Source organism: Cherax quadricarinatus, chromosome 75, assembly GCF_038502225.1.
Source record: "Cherax quadricarinatus isolate ZL_2023a chromosome 75, ASM3850222v1, whole genome shotgun sequence".
NCBI lineage: Eukaryota > Metazoa > Arthropoda > Malacostraca > Decapoda > Parastacidae > Cherax > Cherax quadricarinatus.
In genome coordinates, this window is record NC_091366.1 from 13,082,345 (window position 1) to 13,098,892 (window position 16,548).

General features: G+C 38.3%; 1 protein-coding gene across 3 annotated transcripts in view; it reads right to left on the reverse strand.

Annotated features, from left to right (window-relative positions):
• The window catches only part of LOC128691916 (uncharacterized), a 129,947-nt gene that overhangs the window by 46,966 nt on the left and 66,433 nt on the right, over positions 1 to 16,548 (reverse strand). For all 3 annotated transcript variants that reach the window (XM_070101061.1, XM_070101060.1, XM_070101059.1), the window contains 3 exons: positions 14,915 to 15,037; positions 6,214 to 14,466; positions 5,376 to 5,499 (listed from right to left, as the gene is read on the reverse strand). In XM_070101061.1, coding sequence (XP_069957162.1) covers positions 5,376 to 5,499; positions 6,214 to 14,466; positions 14,915 to 15,037 — 8,500 coding nt within the window. The remainder of the gene's footprint in view (positions 1 to 5,375; positions 5,500 to 6,213; positions 14,467 to 14,914; positions 15,038 to 16,548) is intronic.

Here is a 16,548-nt window from a genome sequence, read left to right on the forward strand (position 1 = left end):
CACATCTTCAAATGTAGAAAAACAAAAAGAAGATCTACTTTTTTTTACATACATTCAAATGTTGAAAAAACGCATATATACGTTTGGACCGTTTACGGGTTAAATTGTGGGTGCTGGTGTTTGTGGATGATTGTGAAGAGAGTGGAGAGTTATGCTGTGGCCCTACTGGTGGATGGTAGAGGTTCTGGTACTGAAGTTGATGGTTGTACTGGAGTGTCTAACTTTGTCATTCAGTCAATTAAGTCATTCAGTAAATCAGTCAAGTCATTCAATAAGTCAGTCAAGTGATTCAGTAAGTCAGTCAAGTGATTCAGTAAGTCAGTCAAGGGATTCAGTAAGTCAGTCGAGTAATTCAGTCAAGTGATTCAGTAATTCAGTCAAGTCATTCAGTAAGTCAGTCAAGTCATTCAGTAATTCTGTCAAGTCATTCAGTAATTCTGTCAAGTCATTCAATAAGTCAGTCAAGTCATTCAGTAAGTCAGTCAAGTCATTCAGTAAGTTAGTCAAGTCATTCAGTCAGTCAGTCAGTCATTCAGTAAGAAGTCAGTCAGTCAGTCACTAAGTCAGTCACACAAACTTATGTTTACCTTTTCTTATGTGTACAGAGTAACACTTCATTATGGCCACAGGATGTCTTGTCTAATATCTTTGTTTCCTTCGTTAATTCTAATACTTAAATGTTTACACCTTTTCTTGCCACTTTGAGCAACACTGGTATGCTTACTGGGTGTCATGATTGTTTGGTAGATACAAGATATAGCAATTAAAAGATCAAAACACAATTCACAATCATAAGCTTGTAGCAGAGAAGTTGGACTGGACACATATGAAGTACGAATGCTACGTTGGTAGGGTGGTGTTGGGGGGGTGGCTGGGGACAGCGGGAGGTCTCCCCCGCAAACTGAACCTGTTAAATTCATCGTACGATGTGTTACATAAAATTGTGCCGCAATTCTTCAATCGTGCTATACTCAAATTGTGCCAAATAAACTCGTGCTAAATAATGGTCTACTGTGTATACATCAAACACATTGGCTCGTAAGACATATATATACGACCGAAACAGTCAAAGGGTTAAACCTGTCTACCAGTATGTGTCAATAAAGCTATCTCAGTATAATATAAGATTTTTCTTACGCTGGGGAAGTGGAGAAGAATCTTTCCTCTGTAAGCCACGTGTATTGTAAGGTGATTAAAATGCCAGGAGCAAGGGGCTAGTAATAGCATCTGTATAAATCACTAAATGTAAAAAGAAGAAAAACCTAGATAACAAGTTTACACTTACATATATTAAGTTAGCAATAGAACTAGGCATCAAAAATCAATAAAAAAGTACAATACACACATAGTGCACTCATTACTTACCTTAAAATATTTGTAGTCTTAATCTAGGGTGAGACAAGTAGTATTTATTGTAAGAAATCAAGTGTGGTATGTATGGTAGTCAGCCGGGCTACCATACCAGGCCACATAATATTCTATTACATTTAAGCATCCCAGACCTGGAATAACCTCCAGGTAACCTCCAGGTGTGTATGGTAGTCAGCTGGGCTACCATACCAGGCCAACCCACCCACACATACTATTCTATGATATTTAAGCATCCCAGAGCGATAAAATGTATATACAGTTCACTCATTACTTACCTTAAAATATTTGTAGTCTTAATGTAGGGTCAGGAGTAAGTAAATGAGATAAAACGAATAAATGAGAGAGAGTGAGAATGAGTGCATGAGGGAGAACAGGCGAAGAGTTATGTAAACACACCAGGTGAAGATAAGTTTTGTAAACAACAAAGTGTACACATTTGGTTTGTGTACAAGTTACATTGTGTACAAGCTGTCTCTACATTGATACGGTAGAATAAATAAAGAACACTCCCATTCTCATGTAACATCATTTTGAGAAGAAATGACGCTCTGAGTGAAGGCAATGGAAATAAGTCACTCTGACTTTTTTTGGTTATCCTAGGTTCTCTACACATATGCTGTTATGTATGATAATCTATGCAACTGTATTTGTGTATACCTGAATAAACTTACATACATACAAAAGGAATAATTTTCTACAGTTACCCCCTGTAACACATTTTCTCTCATGTTAGATTATATAAAATGTTATTCTTGCCATCACTTGTGCAAGTTATCTGGCTACCACATCTCATATTTATGTTTATTTATTCTATTGTGGGGTGTATTTATCATCTTTATATGTTATGTATCATGTTTATTATATAATTTTGAAAAAAATATCATGGATGGATTAATGAAAATGTGTATATTAACGTAATATACGACATTTAATGAGACTCGGTGAATAGAAGCATCAGGGAAGAGAGAGGTGAAGGTTTATAAACTAAAAGAGGAGGCAGTTAGGGTAAGATATAAACAGCTATTGGAGGATAGATGGGCTAATGAGAGCATAGGCAATGGGGTCGAAGAGGTATGGGGTAGGTTTAAAAATGTAGTGTTAGAGTGTTCAGCAGAAGTTTGTGGTTACAGGAAAGTGGGTGCAGGAGGGAAGAGGAGCGATTGGTGGAATGATGATGTAAAGAGAGTAGTAAGGGAGAAAAAGTTAGCATATGAGAAGTTTTTACAAAGTAGAAGTGATGCAAGGAGGGAAGAGTATATGGAGAAAAAGAGAGAGGTTAAGAGAGTGGTGAAGCAATGTAAAAAGAGAGCAAATGAGAGAGTGGGTGAGATGTTATCAACAAATTTTTTTGAAAATAAGAAAAAGTTTTGGAGTGAGATTAACAAGTTAAGAAAGCCTAGAGAACAAATGGATTTGTCAGTTAAAAATAGGAGAGGAGAGTTATTAAATGGAGAGTTAGAGGTATTGGGAAGATGGAGGGAATATTTTGAGGAATTGTTAAATGTTGATGAAGATAGGGAAGCTGTGATTTCGTGTATAGGGCAAGGAGGAATAACATTTTGTAGGAGTGAGGAAGAGCCAGTTGTGAGTGTGGGGGAAGTTCGTGAGGCAGTAGGTAAAATGAAAGGGGGTAAGGCAGCCGGGATTGATGGGATAAAGATAGAAATGTTAAAAGCAGGTGGGGATATAGTTTTGGAGTGGTTGGTGCAATTATTTAATAAATGTATGGAAGAGGGTAAGGTACCTAGGGATTGGCAGAGAGCATGCATAGTTCCTTTGTATAAAGGCAAAGGGGATAAAAGAGAGTGCAAAAATTATAGGGGGATAAGTCTGTTGAGTGTACCTGGTAAAGTGTATGGTAGAGTTATAATTGAAAGAATTAAGAGTAAGACGGAGAATAGGATAGCAGATGAACAAGGAGGCTTTAGGAAAGGTAGGGGGTGTGTGGACCAGGTGTTTACAGTGAAACATATAAGTGAACAGTATTTAGATAAGGCTAAAGAGGTCTTTGTGGCATTTATGGATTTGGAAAAGGCATATGACAGGGTGGATAGGGGGGCAATGTGGCAGATGTTGCAAGTGTATGGTGTAGGAGGTAGGTTACTGAAAGCAGTGAAGAGTTTTTACGAGGATAGTGAGGCTCAAGTTAGAGTATGTAGGAAAGAGGGAAATTTTTTCCCAGTAAAAGTAGGCCTTAGACAAGGATGTGTGATGTCACCGTGGTTGTTTAATATATTTATAGATGGGGTTGTAAGAGAAGTAAATGCGAGGGTCTTGGCAAGAGGCGTGGAGTTAAAAGATAAAGAATCACACACAAAGTGGGAGTTGTCACAGCTGCTCTTTGCTGATGACACTGTGCTCTTGGGAGATTCTGAAGAGAAGCTGCAGAGATTGGTGGATGAATTTGGTAGGGTGTGCAAAAGAAGAAAATTAAAGGTGAATACAGGAAAGAGTAAGGTTATGAGGATAACAAAAAGATTAGGTGATGAAAGATTGAATATCAGATTGGAGGGAGAGAGTATGGAGGAGGTGAACGTATTCAGATATTTGGGAGTGGACGTGTCAGCGGATGGGTCTATGAAAGATGAGGTGAATCATAGAATTGATGAGGGAAAAAGAGTGAGTGGTGCACTTAGGAGTCTGTGGAGACAAAGAACTTTGTCCTTGGAGGCATAGAGGGGAATGTATGAGAGTATAGTTTTACCAACGCTCTTATATGGGTGTGAAGCGTGGGTGATGAATGTTGCAGCGAGGAGAAGGCTGGAAGCAGTGGAGATGTCATGTCTGAGGGCAATGTGTGGTGTGAATATAATGCAGAGAATTCATAGTTTGGAAGTTAGGAGGAGGTGCAGGATTACCAAAACTGTTGTCCAGAGGGCTGAGGAAGGGTTGTTGAGGTGGTTCGGACATGTAGAGAGAATGGAGCGAAACAGAATGACTTCAAGAGTGTATCAGTCTGTAGTGGAAGGAAGGCGGGGTAGGGGTCGGCCTAGGAAGGGTTGGAGGGAGGGGGTAAAGGAGGTTTTGTGTGCGAGGGGCTTGGACTTCCAGCAGGCATGCGTGAGCGTGTTTGATAGGAGTGAATGGAGACAAATGGTTTTTAATACTTGACGTGCTGTTGGAGTGTGAGCAAAGTAACATTTATGAAGGGATTCAGGGAAACCGGCAGGCCGGACTTGAGTCCTGGAGATGGGAAGTACAGTGCCTGCACTCTGAAGGAGGGGTGTTAATGTTGCAGTTTAAAAACTGTAGTGTAAAGCACCCTTCTGGCAAGACAGTGATGGAGTGAATGATGGTGAAAGTTTTTCTTTTTCGGGCCACCCTGCCTTGGTGGGAATCGGCCAGTGTGATAATAAAAAAAAATAATAATTATTATCATCATCATTTCTAATATGGTGTCACTTGTGCAAGGTGTCTGGCTACCACATCTCATATTTATGTTTATTTATTCTACTGTGGGGTGTATTTATCATCTTTATATGTTATGCATCGTGTTTATTATATAATTTTGAAAACATATCATAGATGGATTAATGAAAATGTGCATATTAACGTAATATACGACATTTAAATGAGACTCAGTGATTATTATTATCATTACTAATATGACGTCTGGAGACATAAGAGATTCTTACTGATTTTAATGTGTATCTGCATGCCAGGACAGTATGTAAGTTTATTTAGGTACAGGTATACATAAGTATAATTATCAGAGTATATATAAAATATGAAATAACTTTTAAAAACACTTGAAATTTTGGAGTTTCCAGACAAAATGAAGAGACTTATTGCTTACGGATCTCACAGAGAATGTAAACAAACCGGGTGGGGCGCAGTGACCGTATTAGAAAGTCAGGTGGGGGGAGCTGTATAGCGAGTTTTGGTCATAATTTGAAATGACCGTATTAGCGGAACGCCGTAAAGCGAAACCCCGTAAAGCGGGGCCCTACTGTATAGTGTACTGATTACCATTTCCACCTTTCTCAGCACGATTAACAACTCACCTTATTAAAGGCACAAGTGTAGCAGTTTTGAGTGAATCACACAGATTATCGATAGAAGTGCACCACAGTCGGGATTTGATCTTATATGAAAGTAAGTCTTTAAGAGCTTCCAAAAAGTTGTCATCTGGAAATATAAGATAAAACCTTGAGACACTTGTGTAACATTTGGGTATCTTTATTCTGGAAACGTTTTGCCAGCCAGTGGTTTCTTCAGTCCAATGCAGGGAAACATGGAAGATGAGGAGGAGTTTGAAGTACATAATCAGCCCCTCAGCCAGGCTGAGGAAGAAACCACTGGCTGGCAAGATATTTCTAGAATTAAGATATCTAAATGTTGCACAAGTGTCTCATCAACTTGTCAGTTTTCTAAACCATTTATTCACAAGATAAAACCATGTATATATACATGTGTGTGTTGCTGTGTATAAATAAAGGTTATATTAGTCTTCATCTTTGTTGTTTAAACATAAGTGGCAATTCTATAATGACAACTACAGCTAGGTTTCGATTAGTGCAAATAATAAAACCCATCAAGTGGTCACAACATTCGAACTTGCACTTCTCAAATTATATGCAGTTTTTAAACATGATTTGAAGAGTTTGGGGGGGGAAAACTAGCATCGTATAATTTTGAACTGAATCAAAATTAGCATTGATTGAACTGGCACTAATCCAGACCTGGCTGTATCACACAATAACCTACCACTGTAGTACTTCCTTAATTTATAATACAGTTTATAGCATTTCTTTATACTGAAGAATATTAACCACACATATATATTATATAAACATTAAGTTTAATTTAAATAAAGCACAGGAATCTGCTTTTATTACTAACCTTGCTCCTCTTGTGGTGGAGTTTCAAGACTGCACAGCTCCTTGAGTGAAATTTGGACTTGATCTAGATGTAAATTTTGGTTCTGCCTCGTTGCTGCATGGTGCCCACCTGGCCTATTTAGTCCAGGGCCTCTCTTATCATTGCTGAACTGAACTGGTGCTGGTGTTGGCTGGACACAACTCTGCTTTTGCATTTGTGATTTATTTCCATTAGGTTCTAACGTTTCGTGTGAAAGTGATGTTCCCAATAGCACTGGTGCTGATTGCACATTGACTCTGCAATCACTAGGGCCTGAAGAATGAGAAGAGTCAGGAAAGAGCTTCTGACAGCCAACTGTACTTGACAGTTGACTCTGCAAGCCATCATGGCTACCATAGAGACTTGGCGGCTGAACAAAATTTCTATCATTATTTTGTTTGCTTGTTTCATGTGGTAAACTAAAATTCATGTGTAACATTTTAGAATCAGACTGCTCAGCATCTTCTATTCTTCCTAGGTTTCTTTCTATATAATTTACTTTTCTTACTGAAGGATTTGTTTCAGCAAGTGTTACATTATTTGCATAAGATGATGTTGCAACACTAAAATTTGTTCTAACATCTTTGGCCATATTTTCATTCACAATATTCCACTTGGGACATTCACTCTTCTTTGAAAAAAGACTGTCAACAAAGCCAGAAGATGCTGGTACAGGAACATGTGGGGGTGACGAGGCGGGCGCTGGTTTAGGCTTTGGTTTAACTCTAGGCCTATCCAGAGTTCCTAGTCTTGCAAGGGAACCCACTAAACCAGGGTGTGATACTTTTGCAGGTTCATCCTTAATTGGAGCAGCAACCTCTCTTTTGGTTAATCTGTTTGTGTACTGAGCATTATTCTTTGACTCATTTTCCTGCAGTGTACTCTCATTATTACCCAAAACCTCATCCTTCAAACCATCAATCTGAAGTTCCCCTTCACTGTCATCAGTATTACTGAAACAAGACTCTGGCAACAATTTAACTTTGTGTTTCACAGGTGTTTCTTTTTGGCCTCTTAACTTTTCAGATGTTACTGCTTCACATGACGGTCGAACAGGCGTTGCCTCATCTTGGGATATTGCTCGTTGATCTCCATTTTTCTGAGGTGTTGCTAATTTCTCTCTCTTGTGTGTTTCTGGAGTTGTTTCACGACTGTCTTTGTGCTTTATAGGTGTATTTCCCAAACTGGTAAGGCTCGTTTTTCTTTGTCGCTTTGGCAAGCCTCTTGGCGATGTTTCCAGCAGTATTGCTGCACGTTTCTTGTCCTGATTCTTCGTGTGAGCTGCTCTTAACCTTGATGCTATTTGAAATGCACTTTCCTTTGGCAAAATATCAGATTCTTCTTCGTACTTTCCTGACAAATTTTTAATTGCTGGCATTTCCTCGTCACTACATGTTTCCCTACCCACTGCAGACACTTCAGGCTCATGAGCACTATCTAAACCATTTACAGAACCTGGCTGATTCCTGAAAGATACAGCCTTTAATTTAGTATCATTATTTAATTTAGTATTACTTGATTCTCTAGACTGTGTGTTTACTTCCACCATATTTTCACTTAGTTTATTCTCAGTCATCTTATTTGTAATTCTATCTGACTCAGTTTTCTTTTTAAGAGTATATTTTTCCCTCCTTATAGGGGACACACAAGATGTTGCTAATTCTAATTCATCAGAGTCACTTGCCACAACGTTTGAAACATTTTGCCTCTTTAAATTTTTAATAGTGTCATTAGAATAAGATGAGCTTTCAGAATCTGAAGATGCTAACTGACACACACTTTTCATTGTAGGTCTTTGTTTTCTGTAAACAGTGTCCTCTTCAACTGCATTCAAAACTGGCTTAGCTGAAATTTTCTGGCTACTCTGAGAATTTATTTGTTTAGCAAATGGCTTTTCAACCTTGGGTCGTTGAATCTTAGTTTTCTTGGAGATGTCACAATCACTGGAAGAAAATTCTTGACAGCTGCTGCTGTCATCGCTACTTTCTGAGTGGCTGTCGCTCTTGATTGTACTCCGTTTAACGTCTTTTACTGGGTTATATTTCACTCTCCTTCCTCTACTTCTCTGGGCACCATCTATCCTTTTTCTTTTCTTCGATTTTAGTTTTTGTCCTTTGGATACTGGTGATGAATTTTCTAGACAACTGCTCTCACTTTCAAACAATGATTTTAAGGTTCGTCTTTTGGGTGGGCGTATCCCTGTAGCCGGTCTGATTCTGGAAACTCTATGCGATTTATCAAATGAAGCAGGCAGTGGTCTTTTTTCTTTATTTTCCTCTTTCGTTGACTTTATAAATTTGTGTTGTGCTGCTTTTCTCAGAGAAATATTAATTTCATCACCTTCCCTACCCATGGTTTCCAAGACATTACTTTTGCTTTTAACGTTTTTATGGTTAATTCCTCGTTTTATGATTTGACAATCATTGTTTTCTTTCTGCATTTCTCTACAATCTACATTAGTGTCAGTCCTGTATGCATCTCTACCTTCCACCATACAAAGACCAGCTTTTTTGCGTTTCCAAATTCGGGTTTCTAGTGAAAATATATCAAGGGTCTGGCTACCATACAGATCTCGAACAAAATTCTTTAGTTTGCTCTTCCAAAAAAATTTTACTCTTTTCGTTAAAGAAATCATGGGAGATATTCGTGATTTAGGCCCCCAACTAAACACCACCTTTTTTGACTGACTAGCAAGGTTACAAAAAACTTTCGTTTCTTCGTGGTCCTTTGTTTTAGCTGACTTTAACTCTAGTAAGTTTTCTTTAGTGTTATCTGACTCAGGTTGTGGTGTAGCTTTCACTCCTTGACCAAGCAACTCTTCCTTATACAATGACAGTGCTTCATGACTCTTATCAGTACTCAGTGCGAAAGAGCAACCTTCACCATACAGTGAATCATTATTTTGAACACAAGAAAACCCAACACTTTTCCTTTTAGAAGGTTGGAATATTTGTTTTAACTTCTCTTGATTAGCTAACTTTTTCTTTTCTGATTCTGCAATTCTAGTGCTGCTCCTTCTCCTGCGCCTTTTTGTCTGTATGTTATCATCTGTTTCACTGTCAGCCTCAATATTGTCTTCAACATTCACAGCAGATAGTTCATATTCTGTCTCAAGGTTTTTTCCTTTTACAACAACTGTTTTTGTTTTTTGTACAGTGTTACCAGAACACAAATCATCCTTCTCAATACTATCATTATTTATAACCAATTTGTCATTGCTCTTATTGCTGACCAAAAATTCATGCTGTATTTTTTTCTTGGATGGGGAAGAAACATTAACTTTCTCGGGGCTGCAGGACCTGCTTCTGAGACCACATGTTTTGTTGGAATATATTACACAATTAGCCTCTTGCTTGTTCCTCTTCCCATCTGCAGTGTTGTTACTGGAGACTCGTAGTGAGTCAAATTCAAGAGTCATCCCACAGTTCAAATCAAGTGTCACATTATCAGGTAAGGGGTGTAACATATTCTCCTTTGTACTCTCCATAACCCAACCGGAAGACTTGTTATCCTGAACATGTTCACTTCTAAATACATTTAAATTGGAATTACACATATTTGATGTACTGTTCACAATGTGACCAGCAGAGACCTTATCCTGTTCATCAGCAGAAACCTTGGGATCTGAACTATATGTTGTCATAATAGTTTTACTGTGAATAATCTGATGAGAATTTTTATCCTGTACATGTTCACTAGAATTATATGTATTAGTTGCTATGCAATCCATAATCTGATCAGAGGACTCTGCATTCTGTTCACTAGTAGATACTTCTGAATTGGAATTGTATGTCACAGCTGCTGTATTGTCTATAATCTGATCAGAGGACTCTATATTCTGTTCACTAGTAGATATTTCTGAACTGGGAATGCATGTCAAAGTTGCTGTATTGTCTATAATTTGATCAGAGGACTCTGTATTCTGTTCACTAGTAGGTCCACCTGAACTGGGATTGTTTGTCACAGTTGCTGTATTGTCTATAATCTGATCAGAACACTCCATAATTTGTTCACTTGCAGGAACATCTGAACTATAATTGTATGTTATAGAGGTTGCTTTACTGTCCATAATCCGATCAGAATCATCCTTGCTCTCCATAATTTCATTACTGGTCAAACCTGATTTAGAATTACAGGTCATAATAGTATCTGTACTTTTACTACACTCTGTACTAACATTTTCACTTACTGTGTTAGCTTCAGAATGTAGCAAATTACCTTTATGTGATCCCTTGTTATTATGGGTCTTTGTTAGTTTAATTCTACTCTTCCGTTTTGTCCACCTAGTTTGCCTGTTACGCCTTTTTCTCTGAATCAGATTCCCCTTTTTATCTCCTTCTTCCATCTCTTCTTTGTCATGCATACTGATATTTACACTGGGGATGCAGGGCTTATGTATATCTTCTGAATTTGTCTCTTTCCCTGATGTACTGTTTTTCTCACTTTGGCCAGACTTCTGTTTTTTCTTTGCAGCAAGTCTACTGCTACTTCTCCGTATATTTGGTTTATTTGTACTTTCCTCTTGGGTACCGAATACACTGATAGTGGGAGCGGAAGCAAATACAGACACATCTTTAACTAAGGCCTCCTTATCTGTTCTTACCTCATCTTTAACCTCTTCTAGATTTTGTGCTTCATTTTCACAACATACACCAGTCTTATCTCTGATATTTGTCATACTCAAATTTTCACAATTTACAAAATCTTCAGAAAATGAACATTCTTGTGAGGATTCATCACCCTTCACAGATGATGATGAGAGCCAAGATTCATGTTGCTTGGAAGATGAGGATGATAGTGGTGATATTAGGGCAACAAGTTGATTCATCATAACTATTTTCTGAGTGTTCATTTCGTGAACCGGACTAGAGAAGCTGGGCACAGCTTGCTCTGCATAAGCTGTTGAAATATTAACATTGGCATCCTTTACAGTAGCTTTATTTTCCCCAATGGTTTCCTGAGTTGTATTAACAGTATGCATGGCTTGGTTACAACTGCCTCTGGTTTTATTATTAAATATTGTACCTCTTCCTTGTTCTACAGAGAGATTCTCTCTACTTCCAGTACAAATTCCAACATTTTCTTTATTAGATACATCAACATTATCACAGAAAAGTTGCTCACTCACAGTGTGTGACACTGTGAGTGAGCAACTCTCATTATCTTCTGTAGCAGACATGCTAGTATTATCACATAAATCTTTCTCAATTACAGTGGCTTGACCACTGCTATAAGGTCCACTATCTTTTGTAGTATTTTTATTGTTAGTAAGACCTTGTTTTTTCTCAGTATTGTCTCCCTCTTCAACAAGGCTCCCACTGTCTCCTTCACTAGACAGAGGTATGGTGTTACCCTCACACTCTCTACCATTCTTTATGGTGCCTACATTTCCATGCAAAATCGCTGTGCTGCAAACATCTACTTTAAGTCCTGATGCATCTACTGCACTATTTATATTATCTGTTAGGTCAGGACATTCTAGACTATTTTCTAGGTCACCAACTGTTTTCTCAGATTTTGTATTGCTCACTGTGGTTTCCAGCTGTTTATTCTGATTGAGCAACTTTTGATAGGCCAACTTAATGTCTTGAATACGATGAAATTCACCACCCGTTTTTCCAGAGCCTAACCTCTTATCTTTGGTTTTTGAATTACTGAAAGGTTTTCCCACCTCTGTCAAAGTTTTACCAGTGGAATTATGAGAGTTCAAGTGTTGCGGCTCTGCCTTCTCAACTGTAAGCTTTGCCTTGTTAGTCACTGTTAATGTTTCATCAACAGGAACCTCAGTAGTGATATTCCCAACACTGCTGGATTCTTGGTGATGGTTAGTACATAATGTAATTTGCTCGTTACTCAAGTCTAACGTATTTTGGTCATTACCAGTGTGTAATGCATCTAAATCATTACTCGAGTCTAACATATTTTGATCATCACTAGTGTGTAATCCCCTCAGATCATTACTACCGCTTAATATATACTGATTATTATTATTACATGATATAGCATGATCATTACTAGTATGTGATGTAGTTTGGTCATTACTTGAGAGCCTATCCATAAAAGTAACACTTATTCCATCGTTCTGTTTCTCTGGAGAAGCATCCCAGACAGGGGTTGATAAATTAACCTCAGCAGGGACCACCATCAAATCATCAGATACACCAGGATTTTTACTCTCGATAGCAGGTTCTGCAACTTCTAATCTCTTTTCCTTACTGGGACTATCATTATCTGTATTGCTTATGGTTGCATGACTATCTTGACTATCATCAATAGAAAAGCTTTGTGAAAACTGAAAGCGTTGAAGTATATGTGTATTTCTGGCAATTTTACTAGTTTCCTCCTCATCAGGATCATCAGAATCTGAAAGCCTGAAGTCATCCAGTATACTGTCTGCTCGTTCCTGAGTGACATCAGTGACTGAAAATCCTTCCGATAACTGTGACACAAATTTCTTGGGTGCCTCATTAGAAGAATCATCAGAAGAATCACTAAAGGAGCCAAAGAAGTCCTCATCATTAGGCCCATGGAAGAGCTTGTCAGAACATCTTTTCAAATTTTTTTCTATCTCATCATTCTCTCCTGCAGATAGCACACCTTTCTCCTCCGGGAATGAGAATGAACTTTCCAAACAATCCAATTTTTCAGGAGGTTTCATGTCATTGAGAATCTGTCTAATGATGTCCTCTCCACTTTCTAGATCAACATAGGTGTGGCCACCATGCCTGCTATCACTATTATTCATATCAGATTTTATCTTAGTTTCAGGTACCTTCGGTTCAGCAGCTCTGGCATTCTCAACATGCTCGGACTTTTCTACCAAATTACTGTTATCTTTATTAAAGTCATCATCATCCTCAGAATCCATTATTGATGGTATTCTTTTAGCCTTCAGTTCTTCTCCGCTTTTTCTTCGTTGTCTCACACCAGGTTTGCCATCAGAGGTATCAGATTTAATTACTATGTTGTCAAACAATGTGTCACAGCTGGTTGAGTCACAAGTGACTTTATTTGTGCAAGTAATGCTATTAAAATCTGCAGGAGCTGCAAATACCTTCAATTTAGCAGCTACTGTGTTCTGCGCATCCTCCTGATCCTCCTCTTGTAGTAAAGGATCATGGATAGTGTTTCCACGCTTAGAATGCCTAAGTGATGGAATTCTATGGAGCTTTTGTTCTCTGTTTTTTCTCTTTCTCACATTGCTATTATTAGTATCAGATTTTACTGTCATTTCAAATGAGGCATCATGGCTGGGTGAGCTGCGAGTGGCTTTATTGAAGCAAGTAGTGCCATTAAGATTTAGAGCATCTGTCAAAGTCTTCAAGTTAGTGTCTCTTTTGTTTATTACATGCATGTTCTTCTGTATTAAAGGATCACTAGCCATGTCTCCCTCCTCTTCAGAATCCATAATTGAAGGTATTCTATGAAGCTTTTGTTTTCTGCTTTTCCTCTGCTTCATCATACGAGCTCCACCAACAACACTGTTGGATTTTATTTCAGTCAATTCGAACGAGGTGTCACAGTCATTTGAGTTATGGGTAACATTACTGAAACCTGTGGTGACCTTAAGCTTTGAAGGAGTTGCAGATGCTTTTAATTTATCAACTCCTGTGCTCGGTACATGCCCATTGCTTTGTATTAAAGCTTCTCCATTAATATTAATGTCATCATCATCCTCAGAATCCATAATTGATGGAATTCTTTGAGGCTTGTCTTCTTTCCTGTGTCTTCTTTGTATTCCAACATTTTTTGATTTCTGGTCATTAGTTTTCTTTTCTGCTAATTTTGATTTTGAAACTTTAACCTCATCTTCCTTTTCTGGCTCTTGTATAGTGGACTTTCTTCTTGTAACAACACCTTCAGATTTAACCTGTTTCTTTTTTAATTCTTCTTTTTCTTTACCAGCAACAGTTACCATGACTTTTGACTCCTCCTCAGAATCTTGTATCAATTTATCAAGCTGCTTGGCTTCCTTGGCCAGAACTTTAGAGGAAATATTTTTTATGTCCTCATCATAGTGATAATCCTCACACAAATCACTAAGTCCAACATCAAAGTCATCCAGCCAATTTTCTAAAGATGGCAAGGAAGCAATTTCAACTAGATTTTTCTTGTACTTTCTTTCCTCCTTTTCACGGAATGCCTTGTACTGAGAGCAGAGAACATTCTCACTTACTTTCAGCAGAGAATGCAGTCGTTGCCACACAGTAGATTCAATGCCACCTGGTAAACACCCTGCAATGTGAATTGCAACTTTAAATTGTGTTCTATGGTTTTCGATGCCAAATTTCTCTATTTTGGCCATTCGTTCTTATGTAAATATTAAGAAAATTAGAGTGAATATTATAATGTCTATGAAATCCACATTGGACCCATATCTGAATAAAAATTTATTATGCAGTTATAATTTTGTATTATTCATGGTTTCTAGTGAGGTGAGACCTGCAAGTCACGTAACCTGGCAATTCTGTAGGGATGACAGCATATATACACTGTATGTTGTGCTTCTTAGCCAGTTGTTCAGACAACCCAAACTGCCCTAAAATACTATATATATTCTAAGTCATGGTTTAAGTTCCAAAATTTCAAGCAAAAAGAGAGGAGGCCAACCTATTTATGAATAACACTTTCGAGAGGCTTATTTTGGAAGAATGAAAATACAATTTGATATGTGTTTGCTGACCTCTGTCATACAGTAGCAGCCCATAATCTCTGGCCACCTTCAGACTCCAGAGAGCCTTCTTGCTGTTGCGTTCAAAGTGTAGCCGACGATCATCAATGAAGTCCTTGAGTTCGCTAATTTCACCTGTGGTACAGAAGTAATAATTAAGGTGTGCTGAATTTAATCATTCAAATCACAAGATGGCTACTGGAAAATTTGCTTTTCCCCTAAACTCTCAAATCATTAGAAATTCATATTACTTTCATGACAATCACTAAATCCATGGGGGTTTTATAACACCTGGGGAACGGGAGGCAATCATGTTCACTTTAAAGAAGAAGTCAGCTCCAATTCCTCAGTTCAAGAACCTGTCATAAGCATCAAGAGGCTATGAATGCACAGAATTTTGAACAAAGATTTTTTTTTTTTTAACAAGTCAGCCGTCTCCCACCGAGGCAGGGTGACCCAAAAAGAAAGAAAATCCTCCTCAAAAAAATACTTTCATCATCATTCAACACTTTCACCACACTCACACATAATCACTGTTTTTGCAGAGGTGCTCAGAACACAACAGTTTAGAAGCATACTATATGTATGAAGATACACATCATATCCCTCCAAACTGCTAATATCCCAAAACTGCTCCTTTAGAGTGCAGGCATTGTACTTCCCATTTCCAGGACTCAAGTCCGGCTATATAAAAATAACCGGTTTCCCTGAATCCCTTCACTAAATATTACTCTGCTCACACTCCAACAGCTCATCAGGTCCCAAATACCATTCATCTCCATTCACTCCTATCGAACATGCTCATGCACGCCTGTTGGAAGTCCAAGCCCCTCGCCCACAAAACCTCCCTTACCCCTTCCTTCCAACCTTATCAAGGATGACCCCTACCCTGCCTTCCTTTCCCTACAGATTTATATGCTCTCCATGTCATTCTACTTTGATCCATTCTCTCTAAATAACCAAACCACCTCAACAACCCCTCCTCAGCCCTCTGACTAATACTTTTATTAACTCCACACCTTCTCCTAATTTTCACACTCTGAATTTTCTGTATAATATTTACACCACACATTGCCTCTAGATAGGACATCCCCACTGCCTCCAACCGCCTCCTCGCTGCTGCATTCACAACCCAAGCTTCACACCCATATAAGAGTGTTGGTACAACTATACTTTCATACATTCCCTTCTTTGCCTCCATAGACAACGTTTTTTGTCTCCACATATACCTCAATGCACCACTCACCTTTTTTTCCCTCATCAATTCCATGATTAACCTCATCCTTCATAAATCCATCCGCTGACACGTCAACTCCAAAGTATCTGAAACATTCACTTCTTCCATACTCCTCCTCCCAAATTTGATATCCAATTTTTCTTTATCTAAATCATTTGATACCCTCATCACCTTACTCTTTTCTATGTTCACTTTCAACTTTCTACCTTTACACACTCTCCCAAACTCATCCACTAGCCTTTGCAATTTTTCTTTAGAATCTCCCATTAGCACAGTATCATCAGCAAAAAGCAACTGTGTCAATTCGCATTTTGCATTTAATTCCCCAAAATTTCATCCCACCCCTCTCCTGAACACCCTAGCATTTACTTCTTTTACAGCCCCATCTATAAATATATTAACCCTTTCA